Source organism: Schistocerca serialis, chromosome 1 (assembly GCF_023864345.2).
Source record: "Schistocerca serialis cubense isolate TAMUIC-IGC-003099 chromosome 1, iqSchSeri2.2, whole genome shotgun sequence".
Classification (NCBI taxonomy): domain Eukaryota; kingdom Metazoa; phylum Arthropoda; class Insecta; order Orthoptera; family Acrididae; genus Schistocerca; species Schistocerca serialis.
Window position 1 is genome coordinate 987,162,399 of NC_064638.1, and position 27,284 is coordinate 987,189,682.

The 27,284-nt window shown below is 41.3% G+C and overlaps 1 protein-coding gene across 1 annotated transcript in view; it reads left to right on the plus strand.

Annotated features, from left to right (window-relative positions):
* LOC126458640 (discoidin domain-containing receptor tyrosine kinase B-like) overlaps positions 1–27,284 on the plus strand; it is a 305,649-nt gene that overhangs the window by 252,855 nt on the left and 25,510 nt on the right. Inside the window, exons 12-14 of the mRNA XM_050095811.1 lie at positions 4,737–4,918; positions 11,966–12,109; positions 26,901–27,208. Of these exons, the coding sequence (XP_049951768.1) occupies positions 4,737–4,918; positions 11,966–12,109; positions 26,901–27,208 (634 nt within the window). The remainder of the gene's footprint in view (positions 1–4,736; positions 4,919–11,965; positions 12,110–26,900; positions 27,209–27,284) is intronic.

The window sequence follows — 27,284 nt, forward strand, 5'->3', positions numbered from 1 at the left end:
AACAAAGTCATAACGAACGTTGTAATCTGTTAGTTGGACTGACTGCACAATCTGGACTTTGTACACATGGAAAATGGATTGTTTGTGTAATGCTGTGCAATGATGTCTTAGGAACTTGCAAGTCAGTGGGGCGCTGCGAACGGACTTCTTGGGGTCTCTCACAAAGACGTCTCTCACTGTCTGAATGATCTGTGCACTACATCCAGGCTTCCTTGTTCTAGGGAGATCACATACATACCTTGTTTCCTTCAACTTCGCATATCACATCTTGACACTTTTAACGGCTGATGGCTGTCTATGTTAAGCCGTCTGGAATTTTCTCTTGACTGTTTTTGGTGACTGCGTCTCGTGATATAGGAGGATACATTGGGCTTTCTCTTGGCTTGAGTACATGTCGTTCGAAGATGGTGTCCATTCCGCTGTTGCTACGTTACTGCTCCCGGTAACAAACAAACAGAAAGTAAGTATGCACACAAAATCTTGAATATATGAAACGGAATTCAAGATTAATAGTATTTATCTATGTGTCACATATTATGCTTTATGAATGCTTGTAAACAGGAAAAGACTTCTGTGACACCAAGGAATTTTTTTCGTTCAAGAACACTGCAATGGTCAAGGAACAGTGTGCCCCATAATCCATTCCAGGTTAACTATTTCCTCAAAAAAATTTCTACTTATTTGGTCCAAAATAAAGGGCATAGGTTAGTTTTCGTGCGTCTTTCTCAAAACTGTCCAAAAGTGAGCTATGTTCCTTTCAAAAATCACATGTCCAACTAATCATTGAAAATCACGTAAATACTTGACTATTAGTAAAGAGGTGTATTTCTCATGTATTCCATTCAGACAATTTCTTAATTCGGTAACAATACTGACTTCTGGGGAAAGTGCATCTTATGAATGAACTGAAGAATGGTGTAATAGGTTAATATTAATTTCTATGCCATAAACTGTGTGACAGGAACTTGTAGTTTTGTGCGGATTAGGTGGAAGTCATTTCTGTTTACAACTATATCGCAGTTGGTTTTCAAAACACCTACATCATTTAATTTGAGAAACTAGATATGAAGTGTAGAAAAAATGAAAGCAGAACAACAGTTCAACGGATTATAATCTGGGGACATACAATGCCGTAAGATTTTGGCAGGTTTTCTTGGCTCGGGTCATTATGTGTTGTCCTAGAACAGACAGTGGATTGTGATACTTTCGGAGACATGTGTGCTTTGGCTTTGGAACGCGATCCCACTGAATAAATCATGTTGAGATTAGACCGAACTTACTGGAGTCGAAAACTGTCGACAATGATGAAGCTGTATAACAACAGAAATTATATACGCAGTTAGCAATTATATAGCTACGAAGCTTTTTGCAATGGAGTCCTCGGATGAAAATTTATGGGTTAACTTGCCACGTGAAAGTACCAAGCTTTCCATTAGTAATTTCATAATGGGGTGAACGTCGTGAAACAGTTTTTTTCTTTTGTTATTATTTTAGTTCCACCCGGAGGGGCGGGTGGGAACGAATGGAATAGCTCACCAGCCAGAACATATTTTGAAATAGATAAAAAACGAACGATAATAAACAATTATAAAGTAATCACGACGATATTTATGTTTTTAAAACTGTTCATATGAATTTATATTACAGTTAAAATCAAATCACTGATGGTAACGTTAGTGATATGGTATAATGGGGATACAGATTGTGCATGAAAATGACCATGATAACTATAGAAATGGTGTGATGAATATGATTATGGAGCTATGTGGAATCGCAGATAGCGACCTAAACTCGGTGAGATGGAGGAACGCTGAAGAATAGTGTGAGGTGGAACGTTGTGGCTACTATAGAAAGAGGAGTATACCTCTGGAGGGATCATTGTTGTTTGTGGGAGTCGGATTAAATTACGTCAGGAGAGAACGGATAAGTCACGGGAGGTGGAATATGCTATAAGCACAGCAAGTGCACCAGGGACCTGGGTATTAGCATAGTGTGAGGGATAGTGGTTACTGGAACTGGGTTTTGCGTTTAATATATTGTAGCTGAAGGTGCTGCAGGAAGAGTAGAAAGTGTGGGAAGTAAGGATGCGAGGTGGGGAAGGTAATTAATGCGGAGGGCCAGGTGGAGTCTTTCCAGTATTTCTGGAGAACTGTAGAATTTTGGAGAGGGGGAGATCCAAGCAACTTTGACATAAGAGTAGATGGGGAGGATGATTCACATGAGGTTCCAACATTTATGCCCAGGGGAAGCATTTCATTCAGTAGCCCTCTACGTCCATAGATTATGTTTGCACTGGCTGTCCAATGTTGTTTGCCGCGCCATCACTTATATTTATCGGCAAACTGTGGGAAGCTTGCCTCTGTGCTCTTTATTTATCAAGTGCAGGCTTCCATGCATTTGCTAAGTGCACAGCCAGTAATTCACTGAAGTTGTTATAAGATAGTATAATCTTCACTGCTCCCTTAATCACACAGTCCCAACTGTTCGATGTGTAGGACATATATGCCAAATGTTCAAACACCATCTTGTGTTCAACATGCTGTGCTCGGCCACCACTGAATCATTTTTTCAAATTTCCTGTATTTAACGTGAGTTGTTTAACACCGCAATCACCAATTGCTCTTATACACTTCCCTACGTAACTACTGCACACTCTCAAGAAAAATTATAATTCTTTGGTACTCTGAGGCTGAAATTATCTTCAGCAAGTCGCCACATTTCTTTAATTTTCCTATGTTTCCGGAAGACTCGTGTGATTCCCTAGCTGTTTAGGGTTATACCTTGGTCACTAGTTGTTGCATCACAGAATGGAAGCCGCGGTATGTATTTCTCCTCCTGATTTGTTTAGACGGCGTCGCGTCTTTGCTTCCTCGATGCGTTGATCTACTACCACGGAATGTATCCGTTCCTTCTTAACATATTAGCGGGATGATTAATATCGGAGCCGAGGTGGTTATTGCCCGAAAATCATTGCACCATTAGCGTATTCAACATAACTCTCTCCTGAGACGGACGATGATGGCTATGCCCCTTTAGATACATGTTGATAGCCGTTGATTAAGTAATATATTGTCCTTCACTGTTCACGACACTCTGCCAACGCTGGCGTAACTGTGGAAATCACATGGTTTTCAAGCAAAGGTCTCGTCGAGCCATGTCCGGAACGCATTTTCACACGAAAAATAACTTCCTTGACGGACATTCGGTTGTGTGCGGAAAAGGTGAAACTCTCAGTACTCATGATCAGGTGATAAGGAGGGTGCGAAATGACTTCCCACATCCAAACCTAGTTCCTGTATAGTGTTTTACTCAGTCTATCCGAATGCGGGCAGCCGTTTCTTGGAGTAGCATCACTTCAATCAGTCTTCCTAGTCGTTGTTCTTGCAGACATCTTAGTTGTCGACAGTAAATGCCAGCGGTGAAGGTTACACCTCGGCGAAGCAATTCGTGGTACACAACAACGTTGCTGATCCAAAATCATTATCTTTTGTGGGTGCGCGCAGGTCTTTGCACAAGGAGTTTCGTGTTTGTTTGGGCTTAACTAGTCCTTTCTTTTCTTTATGTTTGCATACCGACGTCATTTCTCATCACCAGTAATGACACAGGATAGGAATGATCTGTTCTGTTCACGAGACAATTGACGACGAACAAGCAGAGATGCACTCATGACCATCCACTGATTTTTGTGATTTTGGATTAGAGCAGACGGTATCAACACAAGCGGCTTCTGAACCTTCCCTATTGCACGCAAATGTCCATGATGTTAGAATGATCACAGTCCATCGCATATTTCAGTTCTTGACTATAATGATGTGGATCATTGTGGACTAATGCGTTAAAGCAATCATTAGCAGTTCCCGAATGTCATTCTGAGCGTGGAAGGTTACTAATGTCAAAACGATACTCCTTAAACCGAGGAAACCATTTTCTTGCCGTGCTCAGTCCAGTGGTATTATCCACATAAACGGCGAAACTGTTTCTCGCCGACTCCACTTGAGTCACCCCTCCATTGTCCGCCCCGATAGCTGAGTGGTCAGCGTGACGGATTGCCGTCCTACGGGGCCGGGTTCGATTTCCAGCTGCGTCGGGAATTTTCTATGCTCAGGGACTGGATGTTGTGTTTTCTTCAGCATCATTTCATACCCATCTGGCGCGCAAGTCGCCCAATGTGGCGTAGAATGTAATAAGACCTGCACCAAGGTGGCAGGCAGGACCTGCCCCGTAAGGTGTCTCCCTGCCAATGACGCCAAACGCTCAATTCCATTTTACCCCTCCATTCTACTCAAACAGAAGAATATAGGGGAAATATTCCGAATTCTCCACCTGGCATTGCAAAAGCACCATAGCGCCCCTGACTATCCCGAAATAACAAAATGATAGTATGTAAACACAAATAGTAACAATGAACTACTAATAAAAACTCAGACCGGTAAGTAAACTCATAGCAACCGGAATATAAATGTACAAAACAAAAACCCTACGATCTTATGCACGAACCTACCACTATAGATCAGTTAACGAATGTCACATGATGTCATTTCTCTCTTTTCCAATTTATGGAGACATTGTAGACGCAGTAAACTTATCTGGAGCTTCGGGAAACGTGAAGTGGTTACGCTGCATTCATAAGGCTCTGTGCGCAGCTCATTTCTTCAACGGAATCAGCTGATCTTGTTGGTTGAGGGTGCCTGAAGCAGCAGTGGCTGAACTACAGCGTGGTCTTGCCCCCCGCGCAGACGCAGTGGAGGTGCAGTCGCTGGTGGTGCGCCTGGACGACGAGTCGGGCGGCGGCGCGGCGCGGCACTTCCACACGCTGCAGCTGGCGGCGGCGCCCGGTGGAGGCCCGGCCTCCGCCCTCGCCTCGCCGCGCCACGTCAAGGGCCGGCGTTGCCACACGGCGCCCAAGGAGCGCCGCCCGGTCAGTGTCTATTTACAATCTTTTCCGCCTCTCACTTTAAATATGGGTGTGCATCGGATTGAGTTAGGACTCTGACTACTTCTAGTATCGTCAGTATATCTCACACTCATAGATGATGAAGAGATTGAAGAATTGTGTAGTAGATAAAAGAAATTATTCAGATAGCTAAGGGGGACGAAAATTTCATGACGACTGGAATTCGATAGTAGGAAGAGGAAGAGAAGGAAAAACAGTGAGAGAATATGGACTGGGGGGATAAAATTAAGGAGGAAGCCGTCTCGTAAAATTTTGAATACAGCGTATTTTAACCACACTTGAAACACAGAATCACGAAGGAAGGTTGTATTCGTGAAGAGACATGGAAACACCGGAGGCTTTCAGATTAATTGTATAATGGCAAGACAGAGATTTCCGAAACAGAGTTTAAACCGTCAGAAATTTCCAGTGGCAGATGGCAACTCTGATCACAGTTAATTATGAATTCTAAATTAAAAGTGAAGGAAAATGAAAATGGTAAGAAGTCAAAGACATGGGACCTGGATAAACTGAAAGAACCAGAGGGAGCGTTTGACCAGAACAGGGGAAAGGAATGCATTATAAGAAGGATGGGTAGCTTTAAAGATGAAACAGTGAAGGCAGCAGATGATCAAATAGTTAAAAGCACAAGGCCTAGTAGAAATCCCTGGATAACACAAATATTCAAATGGCTCTAAGCACTATGGGACATCTGAGGTCATCAGTCACCTATACTTGGAACTACTTAAACCTAACTAACCTAAGGACATCACACACATCCATGTCCCAGGCCGGATTCGAACCTGCGTCCGTGCAGCAGAGTGGTTCCGGACTGAAGCGCCTGGAAACGCTCGTCCACAGCGGCTGGCCTGGATAACACAGGAGACACTGAATTTAGCTGATGAAAGGACAAAACATAAAAATGTGACATGTGAAGCAGGCGAAAGGGAATACGAAGGTCTACAAAATGAGATTGAGGGGAAGTGCAAAACGGCTAAGCAGCAATGGCTAGAGGACAAATGTAAGGAACTAGAAGAATATTTCGCTGGGGGAAGATAGATACAGACTACAGAAAAGTTGAGGACGCTTTTGGAGAAAGGAGAAGAAGACGTACAAAAATCAAGACCTCAGATGTAAAACCAGTTCTAATCAATGAAGGCTCAAATGGTTCAAATGGCTCTGAACACCATGCGACTTAACTTCTGAGGTCATCAGTCGCCTAGAACTATTTAAACCTAACTAACCTAAGGACATCGCACACATCCATGCCCGAGGCAGGATTCGAACCTGCGACCGTAGCGGTCGCTCGGTTCCAGACTGTAGCGCCTAGAACCGCACGACCACTCCGGCCGGCAAACAATGAAGGGAAAGCTGAAAGGTGAAAGGAATGTATAGAAGACAGATGAACTTACAGGCATTGAAGAGGATGTAGATGAATAGGAGACGGAAGAATTCTACGATAACTTGAAACAAGGCCCCTGGAGTAGACGACATTCCATCAGAACTACTGACAGCATTCGGAGAGCCAGCAAAGAGAAAACTCTTCCATCTGGTGGGCAGAATGTATGAGCCAGGCGGAATACCAACAAACTTCAAAAATAATGTAATAATTCCCCAAAAAGCAGTTTCTGACAGTTGTTTTGCAAAATGCTAATACGAATTTTTACAGCAGAATGGAAAAACTGGCAGAAGAAATTTGTTAATATCCATAATGGGCCTTAAGGTAGGATGTCTTTTGTGAATGTATTTTTCTGGAGTGTAGTCGTGTATGGAAATGAAACATGGGCGATAAACAGTTTAAAAAAGAAGAGAATAGAACCTTTTGAAATGTGGTGCTACGGACGAATGCTGAAGTTACATGTGTGGATCACGTAACTGGCGAGTAGGTTCTGAACAGAACTGGGGAGACAAGAAATTTGAGGAAAAATTCGCTAAGAGAAGGAATATGTTGAAAGGATATTTTTGAGATATCAAGGTATCACTAGTTTAGTACTGAAGAGAAGTGTGGTCCATATAAATTGTAGAGGGAGACCAGAGATGAATACAGTAAGCAGATTCAGACGGATATAGGGTGTATTAGTTATCCGAAGACGAAGAGTCTTGCACGGAGAGCTGCATCAAACCATTTCCTGGACTGAAACCCGCGAAGACGACAAGAACAACAATAACAACAACGACAACACAAGACAAAACGTAGCAAAAGCATGTTTGAAAATGACGCAGTCTTACAAATTATCTAATAACCTGATTTATTTAGGCAGAGATCGTTGGTATAAATTTCATAAAAACGAGAAGAGATGCTGTAGAGTTAATTAGCAGTGTTAACGATCATTTGGAAGCGACGTAGTTTATCATATAACATTAACAGCGTCATAAGGTTTTGCGCTAAATCATGAGTCCTTTTTAGGCCAATAGCTGAAATATTTCTACTCGATAGTAGAAGCTGTTTGTACAGTCATTGTTGGTATATTGTTATCCATATGACGGCTTTCGAGTTTTTAAAACTCATTCTGTTAGTACCATTCCGCGCAGCAAATATATAAATATTCGTTTTATAAATTAAAACGACATTTGCTTGATGCAAGCTAATATTTCTTTTATTTGCGTTCCAGACGAGTTTCACCTTCATGTTAAATGTAAATTCAGGTTAAAACCACTGAAGATGCCTTTATTACTGGTATAATGGGCAGAACACATCCGGAGCGCAAATAAAACAGAACAACCTGCAGCAAGAATATAGAGTCTCAGATTATAGAACGAATGGTTTTCAAACCATTATTGGGTTATTTTGTGGTATCTAAACGGCCAATGCTTGGGTTCTTACTTTTTATAGTGCTTACAATAATTGTATCTTGGGTAACTACAGTCATCGGCTCATCAAACTGTCGTCAAATGTCTGTGACGTGATAACCGTACTCACTCGTCCCTATAATCTCACATTTTGCAACTTATTTACATTAATTTAATGATTTTTATGATAAAAAGCTCGTCCATTTCTCTAACGTATGGTGTCACTACATATATTCCATTTATTTCGTAGTCTGACTCAATGATTTTAGAGAGGTTTTCATTGACATTATGTCACTGAATGTGTCACGCTCAGATAATTTTCTATTCACGTGGATTCTTTACGGAAAATGTCTCTCAGCAGTCATGAACATGTGACGTTTCCTGCTTAGCTTATCCATATTCTCGTTCACACTTGATAGGATCGTAAGAATACCAACCAAAAGTAAATGTGGTGGGATAGATTAATGTATAGGAGAACCTGAAGAAAGAATCATATCTTTCATGAACGAATTGTCGTGCGACATGAAAGGCATACCTACTTATGAAATTAAAATTACTACGAATTGAAAAAAAAAAAACAATCAACCTCAAACCCAACTATTAACAATGAAGGTCCTTATTTACCGCATTCATCTTAATTTATTTCTGGAGTAAAATAGGATGGTTTTCCTTCCATAGTAAGTTCCACAGTGTTTACTACGCATTCGTTTTGTAGGAGACGTTGTTTATAACGTTTTCGACTTGCATATGACCAGAAACTATTAATTTACATGTGACAAGAAAATTAATAGGCTTCAAATAGGATCATTAGTAAGTAGGTTGCAAAGAAATGTAGAAACGTAGCCCGATGCGATAGACATTACGTTCGTTCCACAAATTGTGACCGTATAATGAGACTGAATACAACCACCCACAAATATTTGACATTTTAATGCAGAACTGATATCCTGTGCGATCAGCTCGTCTTCTGATGGTGTAGGAGTTTGTAAACAAGCCTCTTTATAATTCTACATAAGAAAACTAAGAGAGTAAAACTGGGGAATCAATGCTACAATCCCTATGGAGCAATTCTAAATGTCCGACTTCGAATCGATATGGTTTCGAACGAGATCTGCAAAATGCTGAGGCAGCGTTTCTTCAGTAACGCTCAATAAGACATATTCCAAGCATTCCAGAGACACTTCTTGTAGCGACGACAGGCCTTTTAACTTTTTTCTTTTCGTTGCATGGAATGCGAGTGATAACTGCCTCTGTTTTAGGAATTTTATAAGGAACTCGATTTGGCGCTTCAGTCATGTTTAATAATAACTTTTGGTTTCGCATTTGCATTTTGGCAGTGTTAAGTTGTAATGAGGTACCCATATCTTAATGATACGCTAAGCTATACAGCGTGATTTAGCTCCACTTGCCAATGGGATTTATGCAATCCACAACGCCTTCTAAAATCACGTGTGGAATATTCATATTCTCTCGCTCGTTACAGCAAACTGTTAGTGCTACAAAAAAAGAAAATTTAATGTAATCATTTTTTCCTGTAATGTTTCGTCGCTAGCGGCAACGGTTTTCGAGTTATTCAAGAGAAACCTTCAAAAGCTACCTTCAGATGCACCTCCACCTTCGCAATCACCCCTCATCAATCAGGATTTCTAGTGTATTGTTGTGACACTCTCGCCTAGCACTGTACAAACATTTCCGACTACACGAGCTATTACCTATATTCGACCTTTTATAGTCTCTAGTAGCTGAGTTATTACACCACCAGCATAGTTGGCCATTTCCTTAACATTATTAATTTAAATGTTCCCGTGAGGCTATAAAAGAAAAACGAATTCGTAACCTTACGCTAAAACTTATTCCGTTTCCTATCCTATCCAAACTTAACCCTTACAAGCATAGAAGTTTCGTAGTCAGAAGGCTTGACGAATACAACAACGTTATTGTTTACTTTACAGTTCCAAAATTCACAAAACTGTTGGGTAAAATATCACACATGTCTATTATAACATTTGTAATTGCTCGACCTAGCTGGTGGCATAGTAAGGCCAGTATATGAAGCCCAAACGAGGTCGAATGTGGGAAATAATTTGTGCAGTCGCAAACATTTTTACAGTGTCAGGAGGGAGCGCCGTGAACGACTTACCAGAAATTCCGACCGGTGGTGAATAGGTATGAGAGTGAGGGTGTAGCTGAAAGTCAGTTTTGTACGATTATGGTGAATAACGCGAAAGCTATGGCCTCTAAGGAAAACATATTCCTGCACAAAATTTAACTACATTAAATTTCCTACAAAAAGATTTTGTTAATTTTTTTCTCTAGGACCAATAGTTTGCTTTAAGCTAGTGAGGAATTATGAAACTCTCGCCCGTGTATTTTAAGGCGCTGCAGGTTTCATAAAACTCATCAGTAGGGACCGTTGAATGTGATGTGTGATGTTTTTATTGCTGTTGTGTGTGATCGTAGCTGGAGCGCAAAGCAACAAATATTATTTTATTGATATTAGATGATAGCAAAATTCTGCCAAAACGCATTCTGCTGAACTACGTATTGCTGTTAATTCTGACGTAGTGGCACGGCGCTTTCTCTATGATCTGCTTGGTGGAGTCTAATGGTAGTGCGGACTAGTTAGTCACTGGGCAGCTTGGAAATGGAGATTAGTTTGTAATATCAGTTGGTAATATATTATCATTTAGTATGTGTAGCCTACCATACATGGCTATTACATACGAAATGAGAGTTATAACTCAAGTCGATTATGTTTTTCGTGTGACTTTTAATGAGTTACATTCAGACATCCATTATGTGTAGCTTCATCTTGTATATTCCCACTATAACCTCTACAAGTGTGGATAATTGTAGCAGGTAGTCTTATGTAAAACTGCGATCAGTTTCTTCTACTCTGACTCGACACATGTCACATAATCAGTGAAACGTTGCAAGTTGGCTCAAAGGAAAAAAATTATAGTAACACACAAATAATACATGAGGAATATTAAAGTAATGGCAAAGGGTGTATTACTCGCTGATCGCTTACAAAAATTTTGAATGAGTCAGCAACGAAGATAACATATTAAAAGCTGCTCTCAGAAATATTGTCGAGAAAGGTAGCACAGTGGCCAGCACACTGGACGTGCAATCGGGACGGCGATGTTCAAATCCTCTTCGCGTCATTCGCATTTAGGCTTCCCTAAATCGACTGAAGCAAATGCCGGAACGGTGGCTTTGAATAAGATGCGGTCGACTTCCATCCAAGCAATCCAAGCATGTGCTCATTGGCCAATGACGTATCGCCCACGACACGTCCGGCATTTCATAAGATCTTAAATGTCGTCCCACACTCTTCTTTTATCAGCCGATATAACTTGAAGGGGTGTAGATAAACTAGCCCTTTTATCTCAATGTAAGGCACAGCCAACCATATTGCTCCATACTGTGACCGAAGCACCACAAGCAGCACTGATTGAAGAATCATCAAGCGGCAGATAGAAGTCATACATTATAGGGCTGCGTTCTATACGTGGTGGAGCACACCTCGTCTGTGACTCCATGAATGGGACTTTCAGTCACTCTTCTTCCCATCTACAAGCAACTCTACCTGAGCAGCGAGGTCACAGCATGTAGGGGGCAGGAATATTACACTGCATGCTTCATTCATTGACTGCTTCACCTGTTAATTCGTTCCCCTGATTTTCTATACACCTTGGTACCGATCAGAATAATAAGACACGTAGTAAGTAGGAAACTACCCACTATTAACTTTCCATATTACATATTCCCGACATACTATCGGTTGCAACAGTGACCTACACAATTACAAAAAAAATATTTGCTTTAACGTATAGTTGCATTTTCATTATTATTATTATTTTGGCACCCTTGGTGTCAGTCGTCAATCTCGTTTCCCAAGTTGGTGTGTCACAGATTCCACAGTATTTGGCACATCTAATTGGGAAATGAGACTGACGACTGGCACCAGGGGACGTTCCGATGATTGTCCATGATGCCGAAATCGGTAGCCAGTAGACATAATAAAAGCCCGGATAATTATAATGGACATAATGGACATAATAAAAGTGTAACTATACATTAAAGCAAATATTTTTTTCCTTTTCATTTTCCGTTGGTTCTACATTACTTTTCTTGAGGATAAGCTATTTACTTGTTTTTAAGATTTTCGTTCTGTATTGTTTAGAACTGGGTAATTTTTCTGAAACATTGATTTCAGTGTTTCTGAACGTTTTGCAGCGCCAGATGCCGCCCACCGTGAGCTGGAACATCGTGCCCGTGGCGGACCGTCCTTACCGCTGCAAGGAGACTCCCTCGCTCCCGCAGGTGCCCAGGGAGTGCCTCAGGGTCATCGAAAGGGTTGGCTCCTGCCACCTGGGAGAGGTAGGCAGTCTCCCGCGAGAGGGTACTTTCGTCTTCGTAAGCACACATTCATTCCTAAATCAGTAACTGATGTTGTACCGGAAGTAACTTCCACGTTCGGAGAACAAATTATTAGTGATAATGGACGGGAGTTAAGGCAGTTCGACACTTACAGTAAACTGAAAATATGGTTCCTTTTTAAGGAAAAATACATTAATAAAATACGTGGACTGTAGAATCCTTTACATCGATAATAGATTACTTTATCGTAAACTCAAACCAGAATAATCAAGTGCAGGATATAAGGGTACATGGAGGAAAAGATGTATAAGATTCAGACCATTTCCTCTTCGTTGAAACAAAAAGTTTAATAGAAAGATGGAAGAAATTTGCTGAAAGGAACCACATTCTTCAGAAGAAGTGTTCAAGGTATGTTTATGACGATAAAGTGAGCATTAAGAAACTGTTTCACTAGAGACGACAGGAATACCTAGTGAAAACTCCAAATGCAGATGATGAGTAGGCAGAATGGAACCATGTACAAGAGTGGGTTTAAAGAGATGCTTTTGAAGCGATTGGTAAGCAGTGAAAGTTAAAACGGGAGGGTTATAAGTATGGACACAGAAACTGAAGAGGCTTCAAGGGGAAACAAAAGGCTTATGAGCTCGTACTAGAAAAAAGCACAAAAAACAGAGTCGGAGTAGAAAAAAAAATGAAACATATTAAGCAAGTAATAAGTAAACACGTGAAGAATCTTGGGACAAATTAATTACAAATATCGAACATTATATACATGGGAAACAAACTCTGCATATAAAACGTTAAAGTACTTAAATCAGTCAAAGAGAGATAATGCTAGAATTATAGTCATTAATGAAGAACAGTGGATACGACATTATAAGAATTTATAATATTCTGAATAAATACAGAATGCGTAACACCCTAACAGGCAGTTGATTCAGTAACCTTACATGAGTTTCAGCAGGTTGTCAGAAGTTTGAAAAATCGCAGAATTTGTCGCACAGACGGAATAAATGTTGGACTTTTTAAGCATGGAAGGACGCTGTGCGAACTAAGGCTGTTTAATTTATCTAAAAATGATAGTAATGTTATAAATCCATGATGATTGGAAAACCGTCCAAGCAATTTACTTTTTAAAAAGTTACAAGCCTCTCGATTGCAGTTGATACAGTTTACTCAAGACTAATAAACAATTTTGGAAAGTAATGACACGTGCTTCTTTGGGAGAAAAGCAAAGTGAATTAAGGAAAGGACCTTCGTGCAGTGGGACTACTATTACTCGTAGTTATCAGGAGAATTCTAGAGGAACGACGTGTAGTCAATTTAGAAATACATGTTTCTTTTATTGACTTCCAAAAAGCCTCTGATCGGGCCATTAGCATTGATAGCCTATGGACAATACTGGACAAGACAAGCGAGGCTATGCATCTTCTGCAGGTAATCAAGGAACCTATACGGGGACACCAATAAGTAAAGCCAATAATAAATATCAATAACCATAAATGCGGAATCTCCATAAAAGAATACGACGACAACAAATCAATGTGTCACACAGCGATGTAACATGTTACTGACTTTTCTTAACGTCTATAATAAGGACTTCCAAGAAACTGGAAGAAGGAAGTCAACTAAGGTATACAACCGAAAAGGACTACCATATAAATGCTACAATGTGTGCAGATAACGTAACTGTATTACAAAATACAGAGATAGACCTATAACAGCCTGTGTTTAAGTTCTATGAGTTGGGAAGAAAACATTACAACAAAAAATACCTGCTACTTAAACAAAAAGTTGTGCCTCACTACGGAAAACTGACAGTTGTCGATAAGACCATTATCGAAAAAAAGGTACTTGAGGAAGTCTACAGCTTCAGTAAGTCTAGACATAGGCAAAGACACAAAAAAGAAAACCAACATCGCGTTTGCAGAACTATAAATAAAACTTTAAAGAAATAAAACTAGAAAAATCAGAAAATCGTAACTGTATATAACAGTGGCAGCGCCTGTGCTACTTTATAACAGCGAATTCAGGAATTGAGAGAAAGAGATATAAAACTGACATACAGTCTGCAGAAATGAGATTTCTCAGAACTATCAAAGGTTGCTCATGATGATATCCAGGAAGAACTGAGAATTTACAATTTAAATGAGAAGGTTAAGTGTACAGAGAAGAATAGAGACAACGCTTCAAGCTCCAGACGTCATAAACAAGAAAAAGCCCTAAGAAAGAAGAGATGCAGAAAGGCCGGGAGACACAGACGAAGTTAAATATGGGAAGCTGGAACAGGTATATTACATAGACCTATAAATGTAGAAGAATGAGTAAATTATTTCGTTTTTACGGCTACTGACATCCCAAGGCGTGAAAACATACACGCATCGGAAATGTTCGGTTCTTATTTGAAAGTAAGCTCTGAATCGGTTGAGCTGTCAAAACACTCATTGATGAATTGGCAGTTTAGTATAGTAGGCCAAACACTAATTGGTCTCCAGAAATTTAAAATAATAAATATGATTAAATTTGTAGTTGCATGTACAAATGCATTTGTGCCCTTGAAAAATGATGGGTTCAAATGGCTCTGAGCACTATGGGACTTAACATATGTGGCGTTCAGTCCCCTAGAACTCAAAACTACTTAAATGTAACGAAACTAAGGACATCACACACATCCATGCTCGAGGCAGGATTCGAACCTGCGACCGTCGCAGTCACGCGGTTCCGGACTGAAACGCCTGGAACCGCTCGGCCACCGCGGCCGGCGAAAAATGATTGGGTGTTGACCTGTCTGAATTTTGCCGGCTCTCGAGTGCGAAACCTGACTGCATTTCAGTAAGTTGTTTAAACTTTTATACGTCGAGAGAAACTCAATTTCCGTATGTATTCGGTGTTTCTCAAGGAATATACTTCTGAAGCACCAAACTCTGGAATTCGTACAGGGTTGCATTTTTCAGCAGTAAAATGTTCGGAGCATACTTGCACTTCAAGAATAGATAGCATCTGCTAAACAGAAAAAAATGGTGTTCGTGATTAAAATCGGATTCAGAACTGTTACTGCGGATCATCTGACAACCTCAATCAACAAAATTGTTTTCTTTTTTTCTTTTTTTTACGTATTTCTGTCACAAATGGGCCTCTCACCAACTAGAAAGGACGGCTTCACAAAGTTTGCCACCGTCTGATACGTAAAACGGGTTCAGCAATAAAAATTATTCAGATCCTATTATGGAAAAGCCGTGATTCGAATCACATGGTGGCATAATAAAGCACGATTTTGCTCCTCTAATCCGTAAAAGAGAGTAAGTTCCCTGGTATCAATTGTATGACATTTCCGTGCCAATTGCAAAGTGCCTGTCACATTGCAGACCCCTGTGGTGACTGCATGACGCTTTTAATAGGAGGAACGTGCAAAGTTGATGAACATGGAGACTGAGTGGGTTTCGGCAGCGTTTCAGATGAAAGTTCCTGGCAGATTAAGACTGTGTGCCGAGCCGAAACCCGAACTCGAGATCTTTGCCTTACACGGGCATGTGTTCTACGGACTGAGCTACGCAGGCACGACTCAAGATCTGTCCTCACAGCTTTCAGCTGATTTCATATCAGCGCAGAGTGGAAATTTCAGTCCAGCACTTTTGTGCTGGCTGCACTGTATCCCAAATCGCAGAAGTACGAGAACAATAGTCTTAGTCTAGCCACAAGTTCAACGCTTTATCGTCTGAGGAAGACATGGGTCTTTAATCACATATATATAGTCAAAAACGTAATCCTAGAAAAATTTCCGTAAGTTGCGTACTGTAAAGCGAAAGGCTCTCAAAGATTCTGTCCTTGGTGCTACTCATTCTCTTTTCTTTCTTTACCAACTGTTTTATTGTTATACATCTTGAGCCATTGTTCCTAACATGATTTATCCAACATGTAAAAGATAAATTAAGGGGATTTTGTCAAACTTTCGTTGTTTTCAAACTTTAGTAACAATGACCCTCTGCGCTGTCACTTTAGTCTTCTTTAGAACAAGGATTACATACGAAAAAGTTCACACATGCGAGTATTGCAGTTTTCCTGTTGTCATAACCAATATATATTATGAAAGTAAATGTACAATGTGCATGCCACAAAACTCAAAACGAGTCCCACTACAATCAAGGGATTTATATGGCGTGGCAACCCTCCTACCCCATCCATGAAGATGATTCCCATTTTTGCCTTAAGGGTGGGCTTTTGAAGCTGTAAGGCTGGGAGGTTCCGCCCTCTAGAAATTTCTAGAACATTTCAGAACATTCAAGAGTATTCGAGAACATTTCAGAGAATTTTAAAGCATATCAGAGCGTTCCAGAATGTTCCGGAATGTTTCACAAAGATCCGGATTGATCTGGAATGTTCATTACTAGTCTGGAATATTTGAAGAAATTCCAAAATGTTCGGTAACACTCCGGAGCAGCTCAGATCATTATGAAACATTTCGGAACACTCTCGAATGTTGAGGAATTCTCTGGAACATTGTGAACCCTTCGAAGTCATTTTGGTATGTTTTGAAATTCGCCACTGGTGGGGATACCAACTAGTAGGGGATATAAAGCAAGACCCGCCGTGGTTTCGAACGTCAGTATATCAGTGGCGAAGGGAGGAACCGAAAAAGTAGTGCAATGAGTGAATAGAAACAGTGATGTGTGTGTAGTCAGAGTTATATAGTGAATGAAAATAAATCGTAAATGTGTAAAATGTGCTTAGGGTATTTATAAATCAGTAAAAGTGTCGTATGAGGCATGTCATTATTTACTACTTCTTTACTACTCACTGCATTCTTGACACACTTTGCAGACAGAATGCACATATATCACTGAATGCAACTGTAACATTATATCATTGTACGACCCAGTTTAGGAGACGTGACGTCATAAAGAATGAGATGGGTGAAAAACTGCCGCATCATGCATGACGTTTGCTACTTATTCCATTCGTAACAAGTAGTGCAGACAGTTTTCACACGTATCGCTGTATGTACATACAGAATTATATCATTGCACGACACATAATTCGTACGCTGCAAGGTATGCACAGCTGTAAATAAATACCTGAGCAACGCCAGGTTTCTCTGTTAGTATAGAAAAGTAGTATAACGCTCTTTGTTACGTTCCAGGTCGATTTTCACTGGTACTAGGGCGTGCTGAGAGGTAATGCCTCAAAAAACTCAAGGATTTATTTCTCAACTGAATCACCCTGGCGACGACACATTTCTCCCAACGAGAGACCAGTTTGTTGACACCGTCTCCGTTCAGTGTTTGACTTTGTTGACAGAGCCACAACCTCACCATTGCTTCCACCGCTTCATCACTGTCAAAGTGAAGTCCTCGAAGGTGTTCTTCAAGTTGTAGATGAAACTTAGATGCGGAAAAGTCTTGACTGGATGGAAGATGATTGGTGACAATGAACCCAAGGCGTCGAATTGTTGTAGGTGTCTCAGTGCTAATGTGTGGTCTGGCATTATAAAGTAGAAGGGGTAAGTGCTCCATGGGTGGACGATTTCTTCGAATTCGGAAGTCCATTACAGGATATTGTTTCTCGCACATCGACACAGTTATGTTCAACACCGCCATCTTGCGTGCTACAATTCGGAGCCCCGTAGGAGTAGAGGGTTGCGATTATGTCTTAACGAAGAACGAAGATGCAGAATGTTAATAACATTTGTTTCATTTAACTAGCTTTGAGAGTTTTCACATAAAAAATTTTGAGGCCGTATCTTTCAGCGCGCTATCATAAGTGTGAGCATCTATTTACTCATTTTCGTATAAAGAGAATCCGCAAAATATAATACGTTTGTCTCAGAAAATACCTTTATTCAAATAATGCTTTGCAACTGAGATGTATTTTTGTAAATAATTTAATTTCTTTCAGTAATTCCAAAGAATATCTCGCTATAAAATGACGCACGTCATTGTTGATTCTAATCTGAATACGTGGTGCTTGGCGCAAAATTACATGAGTTTCAGTCATACTGCTCTTAAATCAAGCTCAATGTTAAATTGAAAGTTCCATATATCCCCTTATGTCGAGAATTAAATTTCGTTCAAAGTGTTATTATTGACTACTTCTGATACATTGATGTGATAATCATTTTCTGGTTAACTGTAGAAGAAAAATGTTAACCAAAGTTTTACTGGGCAGTCACTGACTACAAATAGGCCACAACCTGCTAGTGCTAAACGATCACAAACATTTAATATTGAACCTGCAGACTTACATTTTATATTGAGTTTGCTATATCAGAGCGAAAAATCAACGTAGATGAATAACCCTTGATTTATTTTGTTTTGTTTTTCAGCGTGCACATGTTCCGAAAAAGATGCGCTGTAATTCTTGTATAAGTAATTCACTCAGTTCAAGTGCTTGTCAGTTAAGTGTCTCGGAAGTGGTGCAGGCACTTTCTTGCTAATATTATTTTGTTACATCAAGAATATTCGAAATTTATGCCGAGTAAGTGTTCGAAGACACAATGAAAATATTTTTGTAATCATAAGGAGGGAATGACACTGAAATTCGAAAGGTAAATTAATAATATTAGGAGTTGAGAGGAGACTTAGCAGATAACACAGCAAATTAGATATGAACAAGCTTCAACTTAAACACTTGCGACAGAGACAGACTACTGCTATCATGCGTAGCCGTAAGTTCTCATCATTTCACTACCCTGAAGAATTTACTCTTAAGTGTACGTTTTGAAGATGCGACAGGAGTACATACCACTGTGCCTAATATTAAACGGCATCCTTCGTATATTCTTTCAATTCTGACATTGCGTTGGTGTAACGAGAGTTGTTTCGAAGAGATCATGGCCGCAGTATACACTCATCGTTCTCCAGGTGCATGGCCATTATGTTTCAATCGACGATTTCCGATAGACTGGTCAGCTATGTTCGTCACTTTTCCCGGCAGTGAAGAGACTCCTAGAACGAACGGAAACTTACTACTTCCAGGTGACAACACAAATTGACTCATTAAATCTCAAGGTAGTGACACATGTGTCGACGAGTACCAACAGATGCCCAGAGACACAACGTTATATAAATGAAGTGACTGAATGCCAGGTTGTCTACAGAAAGTGAGATTGATTCATTTGTGAGTTCTGGTTCTTTACCTTAACTGTAATCTGCAGACCATTCGCTGGCTGGTTGTATGGACGGTGGCTTTGTCATCGTTATCAAGACTCAAGTATAGTTTTCTGCTATTAAATTCGGCTGTTACTTTGGACTATGAAATCACTCTCTCTCTCTCTCACTCTCACTCACTCTCTCTCTACTAGTGTTTCACGTTCGCTCACTACTTACTTTCGTCTTTTTGTTTGTCTTGTTATAACACACTCTTGAGACTGTGTCAAAGGCAAGTAATGTATAACTTAATACAGGACAAATTTAAGATTCTCAAGTCGTTCGTCTTGAGCCCACCCTGCATCAAAATCAGTACAGAAACCTTTTAAAGACAGAAAGCGGTTAGAACTGATGGAAATGTGACTTCTGCGAGCCAAACCATGAGAAAAAATATATTTTGAAAGAGATGAAACACTTAAGAAGCCCTGTGGCTTGTGGATTTCGTTAAACTCTAGGGCCCCCAGTAACTGACTGGGTAAATTAGTTCAAAAATAGGGAAAAGCAAGTACATGCCACCTCCAACGGGACTATGCCCAGTAAAATATTGCAGTTTTCAACCTGATCTTTGAGTCAAGGACAGCTTCACTTTGCGATGTACGAAGAGTATCCAAGTTGAAAGTTACGAGGAGAAATTCAAAGGAAATAAAGTTCAATGAAATAAAATATATCACTGCAAACTTCTTGACAGGCCTTGGACTGCATTTAGATATAACTGCCATTGTGTTAAGTTATTTGTTGTGAGGATAAATCACACATTTTACCTCCACGGAGAAGAACGAAGCTGTCTGTATTTATGTCCAAGTTATAAAAGTTTTTTGGAAGCATTGTTATATTAGATTAGACTGAAACTTCCTGGCAGATTAAAACTGTATGCCGGACCGAGACTCGAACTCGGGACCTTTGCCTTTTGCGGGAAAGTGCTCTACCATCTGAGCTACCCAAGCACGACTCACGCCCCGTCCTCACAGCTTTGTTTCTGCCAGTATCTAGTCTCCTACCTTCCAAACTTTACAGAAGCTCTCCTGCGAGTTCGAGTCTCGGTCCGGCACACAGTTTTAATCTGCCCGGAAGTTTCATATCAGCGCACACTCCGCTGCAGAGTGAAACTCTCATTTTAAATTAGACTGTTAGCAAGGAAATTTCTCACGCGAAAGCAAACGAAAATCAGGTCTCAGGGTCAAGGTTTATCGTCTTCGAGTTGTGGAAGACGGGAAATAAACAGCACCAGCGTATAGTTTGAAGCTCGTCCTTGGACATGAGCTTCTAGCCAGTCATAAAAGGCAGATGGTTTCGGTTTGAATACGTTTGCACCTATTCATGGAATGTAATTTGTTTCTGAAGCTCTGTAAGACGTCTATGTCTCATTAATTCATTATGTGATTCAAAAATTGGTTACACACAACATAGTAAAATAGCAGAAATGTTATGGCGCATCACATCAGATTCTGCTGCTTTGTGTGATCTTGTGTTAGCAAGTCAAGAAAACAGCTAGCCTACAGAGAAAGTTCTTCTTGTGCGACATACAGCCATATTGCAGTGCCTAGGAAACTTGTGTAAAATTTACGTGCAGACTCGTCGTGAATTATATGTTCTGTGTCTTCTCTTCCCCAGCATGTTTCAATTAGCCTGTCACCAGAAACGGAGGCTCATGTTATTTCACATAATGCGTTGATATTTCTGTCACTATGTTGTCACATGCCTCTCCAAAGAAATTACACAAACATTATCTCTTTAGCATATACTCAACAAACTTAGCAGAAATTCATGATCTGATGAATTTCTGGGCAGTTGTTTAGCGATATGAGATCGCATTTCTTAAAAGTATTAAATCACATCCCTGTAATGTAAGAAAATAACGGTTAATAAGAGATTATTTCACAAATTAGAGCGTTTTGATTTTTGACTTCTAGATAACCAACGTAACAAATGTTAGTCACACTGGAACGACCCATCAGAGTGCCTTTTTTGTAATGTCATTAAGATGACACAAAAACCGTTAAGGTTAACAAACAGATGTTTTGGATTTCTTCTAAATCGGGAAGACGCAGTAACATCCAAGAGTGGCAGATCGTGGAGGCGAGTGATAAATAAATGCCACTAGTCTACCCCGCAAGGGTTGTGATGGTCAGCGTCTGTCGGAATTTATGTACATCCATCTAGGAACTGTGCGGCAGAATAAACGATACTGTCAGTTAGGGTATACACAAACAGGAAGCACACGTCTACTCTACAATATCAATACGCAAGTAAATTTATCCATGCATATATCTCCATATGCAAATTTAGCCACCACTCACCATGTCCAAGCAATACTAGGACATTAGAGCATTTATGAACAATATATGACAGGTTTTTCAATCCTTTTAAAGGAATTAGCCTTTCCAATCGAAGTTCTGACATCTGGATGGAAAATAATTGCGTGACTGCCACGTAGAACAATGCCACACAGTACGAGGGGCGTTCAATAAGTATTGAAGCATATTTTTTTCTGAAAACAATTTCGTTACATTCAGGATTACAATGCACCATATTATTCCGCACTGTTTTGGCTATAAAACCTGATTTTTCAACATAATCTCCGTTCAATGTTACGGCCTTACGCCACCTTATTGCCTTACTGGAAGGGCCTGTATGCCCGCATGGTGCCACTCTACTGGTCGACGTCGGAACCAACGTCTTGCTGTGTCAAAAATTTTGACCATCAGCATAGTAACGCGCAAGAAACTTCTCATACACGATCCTTCGCTGGTCTCTACGGTTTTCTATTTAGCGACGAGGAACGCAGTGGGCGCACATTTATGTGTACCGGTACCCGAACTGGTGGACTAGTGTGTCAGAACTACCAATAGAGACGTCCAGTTGTGCAGCGAGATGTTTCATTATGATCCATCAGTTACGTTGAATGATTTTGTCCGCACATTCCAACACTGCGGGAGTCTGTGCGACCGGTAGGCACACCTGAGAGTGGACAGGTTTCGCGACTCACTATGTTTTGTTCTCTGCCAGGTCTCCGAAGACATTCTGTACTGGCCTATGAATATCTGCGATGCTCTCGTTTTCCGCGAAAAGAAACTCAATGATAGCTCTCTGCTTGGAACACACTTTCGAAGACTTCGTATTCCATCGCCATCTGTCCTAACTTCATGAAACTATAGGCGCTGAAGCGGAAATATTTCACGATGTCCCACGACAACTATCGCACTTTTTCAACTTCAATCGATCGAGAGAAAAAAGTGTGTTCCGTTATTTGTTGAACGCATCTCTTAGAAAACAGTGAAGTAGCGACACATCCGTTAAGAAATCCTAGTGTTAACATTGCGGCATTCAGCATGGGGATATGAGCACAATGTCTGCCTCTGTAGTCAAGCATCCACTGTATCTGACCTCAATGCAGAGAACCGGGTTTCAGTTCCCGGCCCTGCTTGTGGGCATGTGATATGTGAGGAGTGTCGATGAGGTTATCTCCTACCAGGCACTTAGGCAGTGGTGAAGTGTTGTCTCTGCATAGACACATTTTGAAAGTGCTCAACAAAGCTGCGTGTAAGGCACGGAGGTTGTTTGCCAAATTGGGGGCCTTAAAGGGACACTTGCACACTTTATCCATGAATGTGTCGATGTCGAAATCCCCCTCACGTGATCGAGGCACAGAAGGGCCGAAACAGGAGGACTTAAAAAGCATTAAACACTCTTTCCTACACTTCGTCGAATGGGTTTGAACGGTTCTTAGTGGTCCCATACCGTATACCATAGTAGGATACTCCAAAGGGATATCATGTTCAGTTGAATTAGAGCCCCACGATGTCCTTAGAGAGGGGGTGAATCATCTGGAGGGTGTCAGCAGCGTCAAAGGTTGTCAAGAGCGCGGATCATTGCACATAGCACAAAGAACTGCCATTTCCGATGCAAAATGCGTGTACATACAGGCCCCAAGGAAAGATTTTGTTTCAAGTTACGCCCTTTAGGGCACCTTCTGATGCCTTTTCTTGTCATTTCTAAGCAGCATTGCGTCCCATATATTTTCACGGCAGCTCATAAGAAAACCGCATAATTTCAGTCTTGTGGGTCGCGATTCTGACTCCTTCGTAAAGGCGTCAAGGGTAGGGGTAGATGTGATTGAGGTGGGGGGGGAGGGGGCTGACGTGATGACCTTCAGTACGATGGCGTTAGGCAGCATTTTGGTGAATTCTGGTCGAATTGTGACCCCGTTAACTTACCTTACACGTCACATGAATCTCTGAGTTGAGGCCTTTCTTTCGCACGTGATGATACTCTGCTATTTGAAGCCTCGCCGAGACTGAGTGATGTCGCATGGCGCACGCTTTTCTAACATCACAGAAAAAGCTTCTAGACAAAGTTGAGCCAAATTTCACCCGTCTATCTCGCTGTGGTGGAAAATGACTATAAAATAAGTCAAATAAGTATCACTTTAATTCTGTTGCGCAGAGTAGATGTGACTTTACAAAGTGTATGTGCTGTCATGGTTTTATAATATTTGAGGGCAGCTTTTGCAACCCCCCCCCCCCCCCCCCTCCGGCCTCCCCTTAGACATCAGTGTGACAACTTGTCTCATTAAAATATTTCTCAACATGGCAGAAAGAAATGAAATTTCTGACTGTTGGTACCGCTGTAATGTGTTGCCATCATTGTTTTGAAATAAATGTCCTTTATTGTTCGAGCCGTTGTACATTACTCGCAGTTCTAATAAAACGTCTCGTCAGTATCAGAGGTTTCTCACAGATGAAGATGTATCAGCTATTATAAATGAAGCAAGTGGAGGTGATGAAAGTGATCCAGAAGAAGATGGTACAGTTGTGGCATACAATAGTGACACAGCAATTTAAAATGAGCCATGTTCACGGAGTTCATCGCCTGGTGAACAGCATGCAGGTGCTTCATGCATCATTGTTGCAGCAAAAAGCAGTAAGGAATATATTTCGGCGCTTCCTAAGTCAAGTTCGCAGGTCAGTACAAAGTATAGTGAATATCCGTGAAGGTTTGAGTCATAAAGGCTTGACCTCTAGTGTGCCAGAATCTTTCAAAAAGTTTATAACTCCCGAAATAATGAAGATTATCGTGGACTTTACAAACCAAGAAGCTCCTTATAAGAAGGCAAAACTTACAATCATAGAAGAAATGTACGCCCTCATTGGCATTTTGATACAAATAGGCACAAATAACGATACTAGACTGCCTCAAATGGCTGGTTCAAATGGCTCTGAGCACTATGGGACTTAACATCAATGGTCATCAGTCCCCTAGAACTTAGAACTACTTAAACCTAATTAACCTAAGGACATCACACAACACCCAGCCATCACGAGGCAGAGAAAATCCCTGACCCCTCCGGGAATCGAACCCGGGAACACGGGCGTGGGAAGCGAGAACGCTACCGCACGACCACGAGATGCGGGCTAGACTGCCTCTTGAGAATTTATGGGGTAAAGTACTGGGAAAGAATGTCCACATAGCTACAATGAGTTGTATTCGATGTGGAGAACTTCAACCCATAATTAGATTTGATGATAAAGAAACAAATACCGAAACACGAAATCAGGATAAGTTTTGCCCCCTTCGTGAAATTTTCGACAAGCTTGAAATGTTTGTGAAATACTACATACCAAGTGGAGAACTAACGATCGATGAAATGTTCTCCATATTTCGAGGAAGACGTCCCTGTAAGGTCTTATGAAAGACAAGCCTGGGAATTGCAGTATATTGATTAGGATGTTATCAGATGCATACACCCGGTATGTTCTAAAAATAGAGGTCCACGCAGAGAAGGATGAACGACCTGCCGAGGAACGGAGTGCAATGGCAGTTGTTAGACGCCTAGTGAATCCGCTGGATGGAAGTGGAAGAAATATAACAGCAGATCGTTGTAATACATCCATAGACTCAGCTGAGGAGCTTTACAATGATGACAAGTTATCTTTGGTGGGAACATTGAAGAGTAACAGAAAACAACAGAACAACTAAAGAAGACGCTCGAGAGCTATTTTCTTCTAAGTTCTTATTCATAGTTCCGAAAACAGGCAACGCACCAGTTACCTTGGTTTCATACATCGCCATACTGAAGCATACTAAGATTCTCCCACCTCTTTCCACACAACACAATGATAACAAGGTGGACAACTAGACAGCGGAAAGAAAGACAAACATCAATCTCTACTACAATGAAACCAAAGGGGGCGTAGACAGCATTGATCAAATGACGCGACATCATTCAGTAAAACGAGGGACGAGAAGGTGGTCATTATCCGTCTTTTTCAACTTAATAGATATTGCCTGTCTCAATGCTGGAATAATTTCCACGATAAACAACCCAAACTGGAATAAGAAGGAGCGTAACGTAAGAACGCTGTATCTGCTAGAATTAGGCCAACAGCTCGTTAGGCCGGCTGTCGAAGAGAGATCAAAGAATATCATGGATTTACAAACGCCTTTCAGCTGTGTAGTGAAAAGTGTTCTAGGGAAAACGCTGCCAAGCATTACTGCAACTGATCAATCTGTTGAATTGTATTCAAGAGGAAGATGTCACATCTGTCTGAAGAGCAAAAGCTCTAAAATGGAAAAAGAGAAGATGACAAAAGTGCCTATAGTTGGTTGCAGGTGTTCCAAGTATGTGTGTTCCACCCATTCTGCACAAACAATCATATGCGTAGGTTGTGAAACTGAAAGTGAAAGTGAGTAGGAAGGAAAAACTCTATTATAATTTCTGACTCTGATTTCCTGTTTCCTTATTTGTGGTTTGCTATTGTAAATTCTTTTATAATTTCTTAACACAAATCTAATGTACATGGATCCAGCACGGCGTTCCGTATTACCCTCCTGAACCCACCGATTCCATAAACTGCTAACAGTCATTGGATCTCGACCAACGCGCAGCAGCAATGTCGCGATACGATAAACCGCAATCGCGATAGGCTACAATCTGACCTTTATCAAAGTCTGAAACGTGATGGTACGCATTTCTCCTCCTTACACATCACACGACGTTTTACCAGGCAAAGCCGGTCAACTGCTGTTTGTGTATGAGAAACCGGTTGGAAGCTTTTCTCATGTCAGCACGTTATAGGTGTCGCCACCGGCGCCAACCTTGTGTGAATGCTCTGAATAGCTAATCATTTGCATACCACAGCATCTTCGTCCTGTCGGCTAAATTTCACGTCTGTAGTACGTCATATTCGTGGTGTAGCAATTTTAATGGCCAGTAGTGTATAATAATCTTTCTCATATTCATTACTTTATTTAGTTTATTTGTATACAAAATACAAAATAATCTTAAAAAGTGAAAACAATCTGAGGGTGATTTGCCCCCCATTTGACATCCATGTGACAGATCCGAACTTAGTCGTGCTAGGGTTAAGCATTCAGTGAACTTTTTATTCAGTCTCAAATTTTCTACCAGATTAGTGACACTTTTGCACTTAGTCCGTGTTGAGCTTCAGTACCGGTCAAAGGAGACGATTTGTGTTGAGGAACACAATTTTGTTAATAAATGGAGACAATTCTATTCCTATGTTTTCTTGCGGGAGTGCTGCGAGCCACAAATACTTGATTCTTTTGCCTCGAAAATCTGAGCATTGCGGCTGTAGGGCACGTCGTAGCATATGCTAGCTGCGGTACATGGATAAATCGCGTCTTTGCAGGTGCTGCTGTGCGAGACGGAGGAGCCCGCGCTGCAGGCGGCGGGTGGCGCGTGCCGCACGGTGTTTGCGCGGACGCTGCCGCGCGACTGGGACGGCGGGGGCGGCGGGGGCGGCGGCGGCGGCGGCGGCGGGAGCGCGCGCGAGCTGCGCATGCTGGCGGCGCTCAGCGACGAGCACGTGGCGCGGCTGCTCGCCGTGTCGCCGGCGCCCGCGCCCGGCCAGCCCGCCTGGGCGCTCACGCAGTACCCGGAGCTGGGCGACCTGGCGCTCTACCTGCAGTACCACGCCGCCACCAGGCCGCCCCTCAGGTCCGTCTGCACTCTCCTCGCTGCTCCATCGTACCGGGGCTGTTCGAAAAGTAAGGAACGACCGCTAGCGAAATGG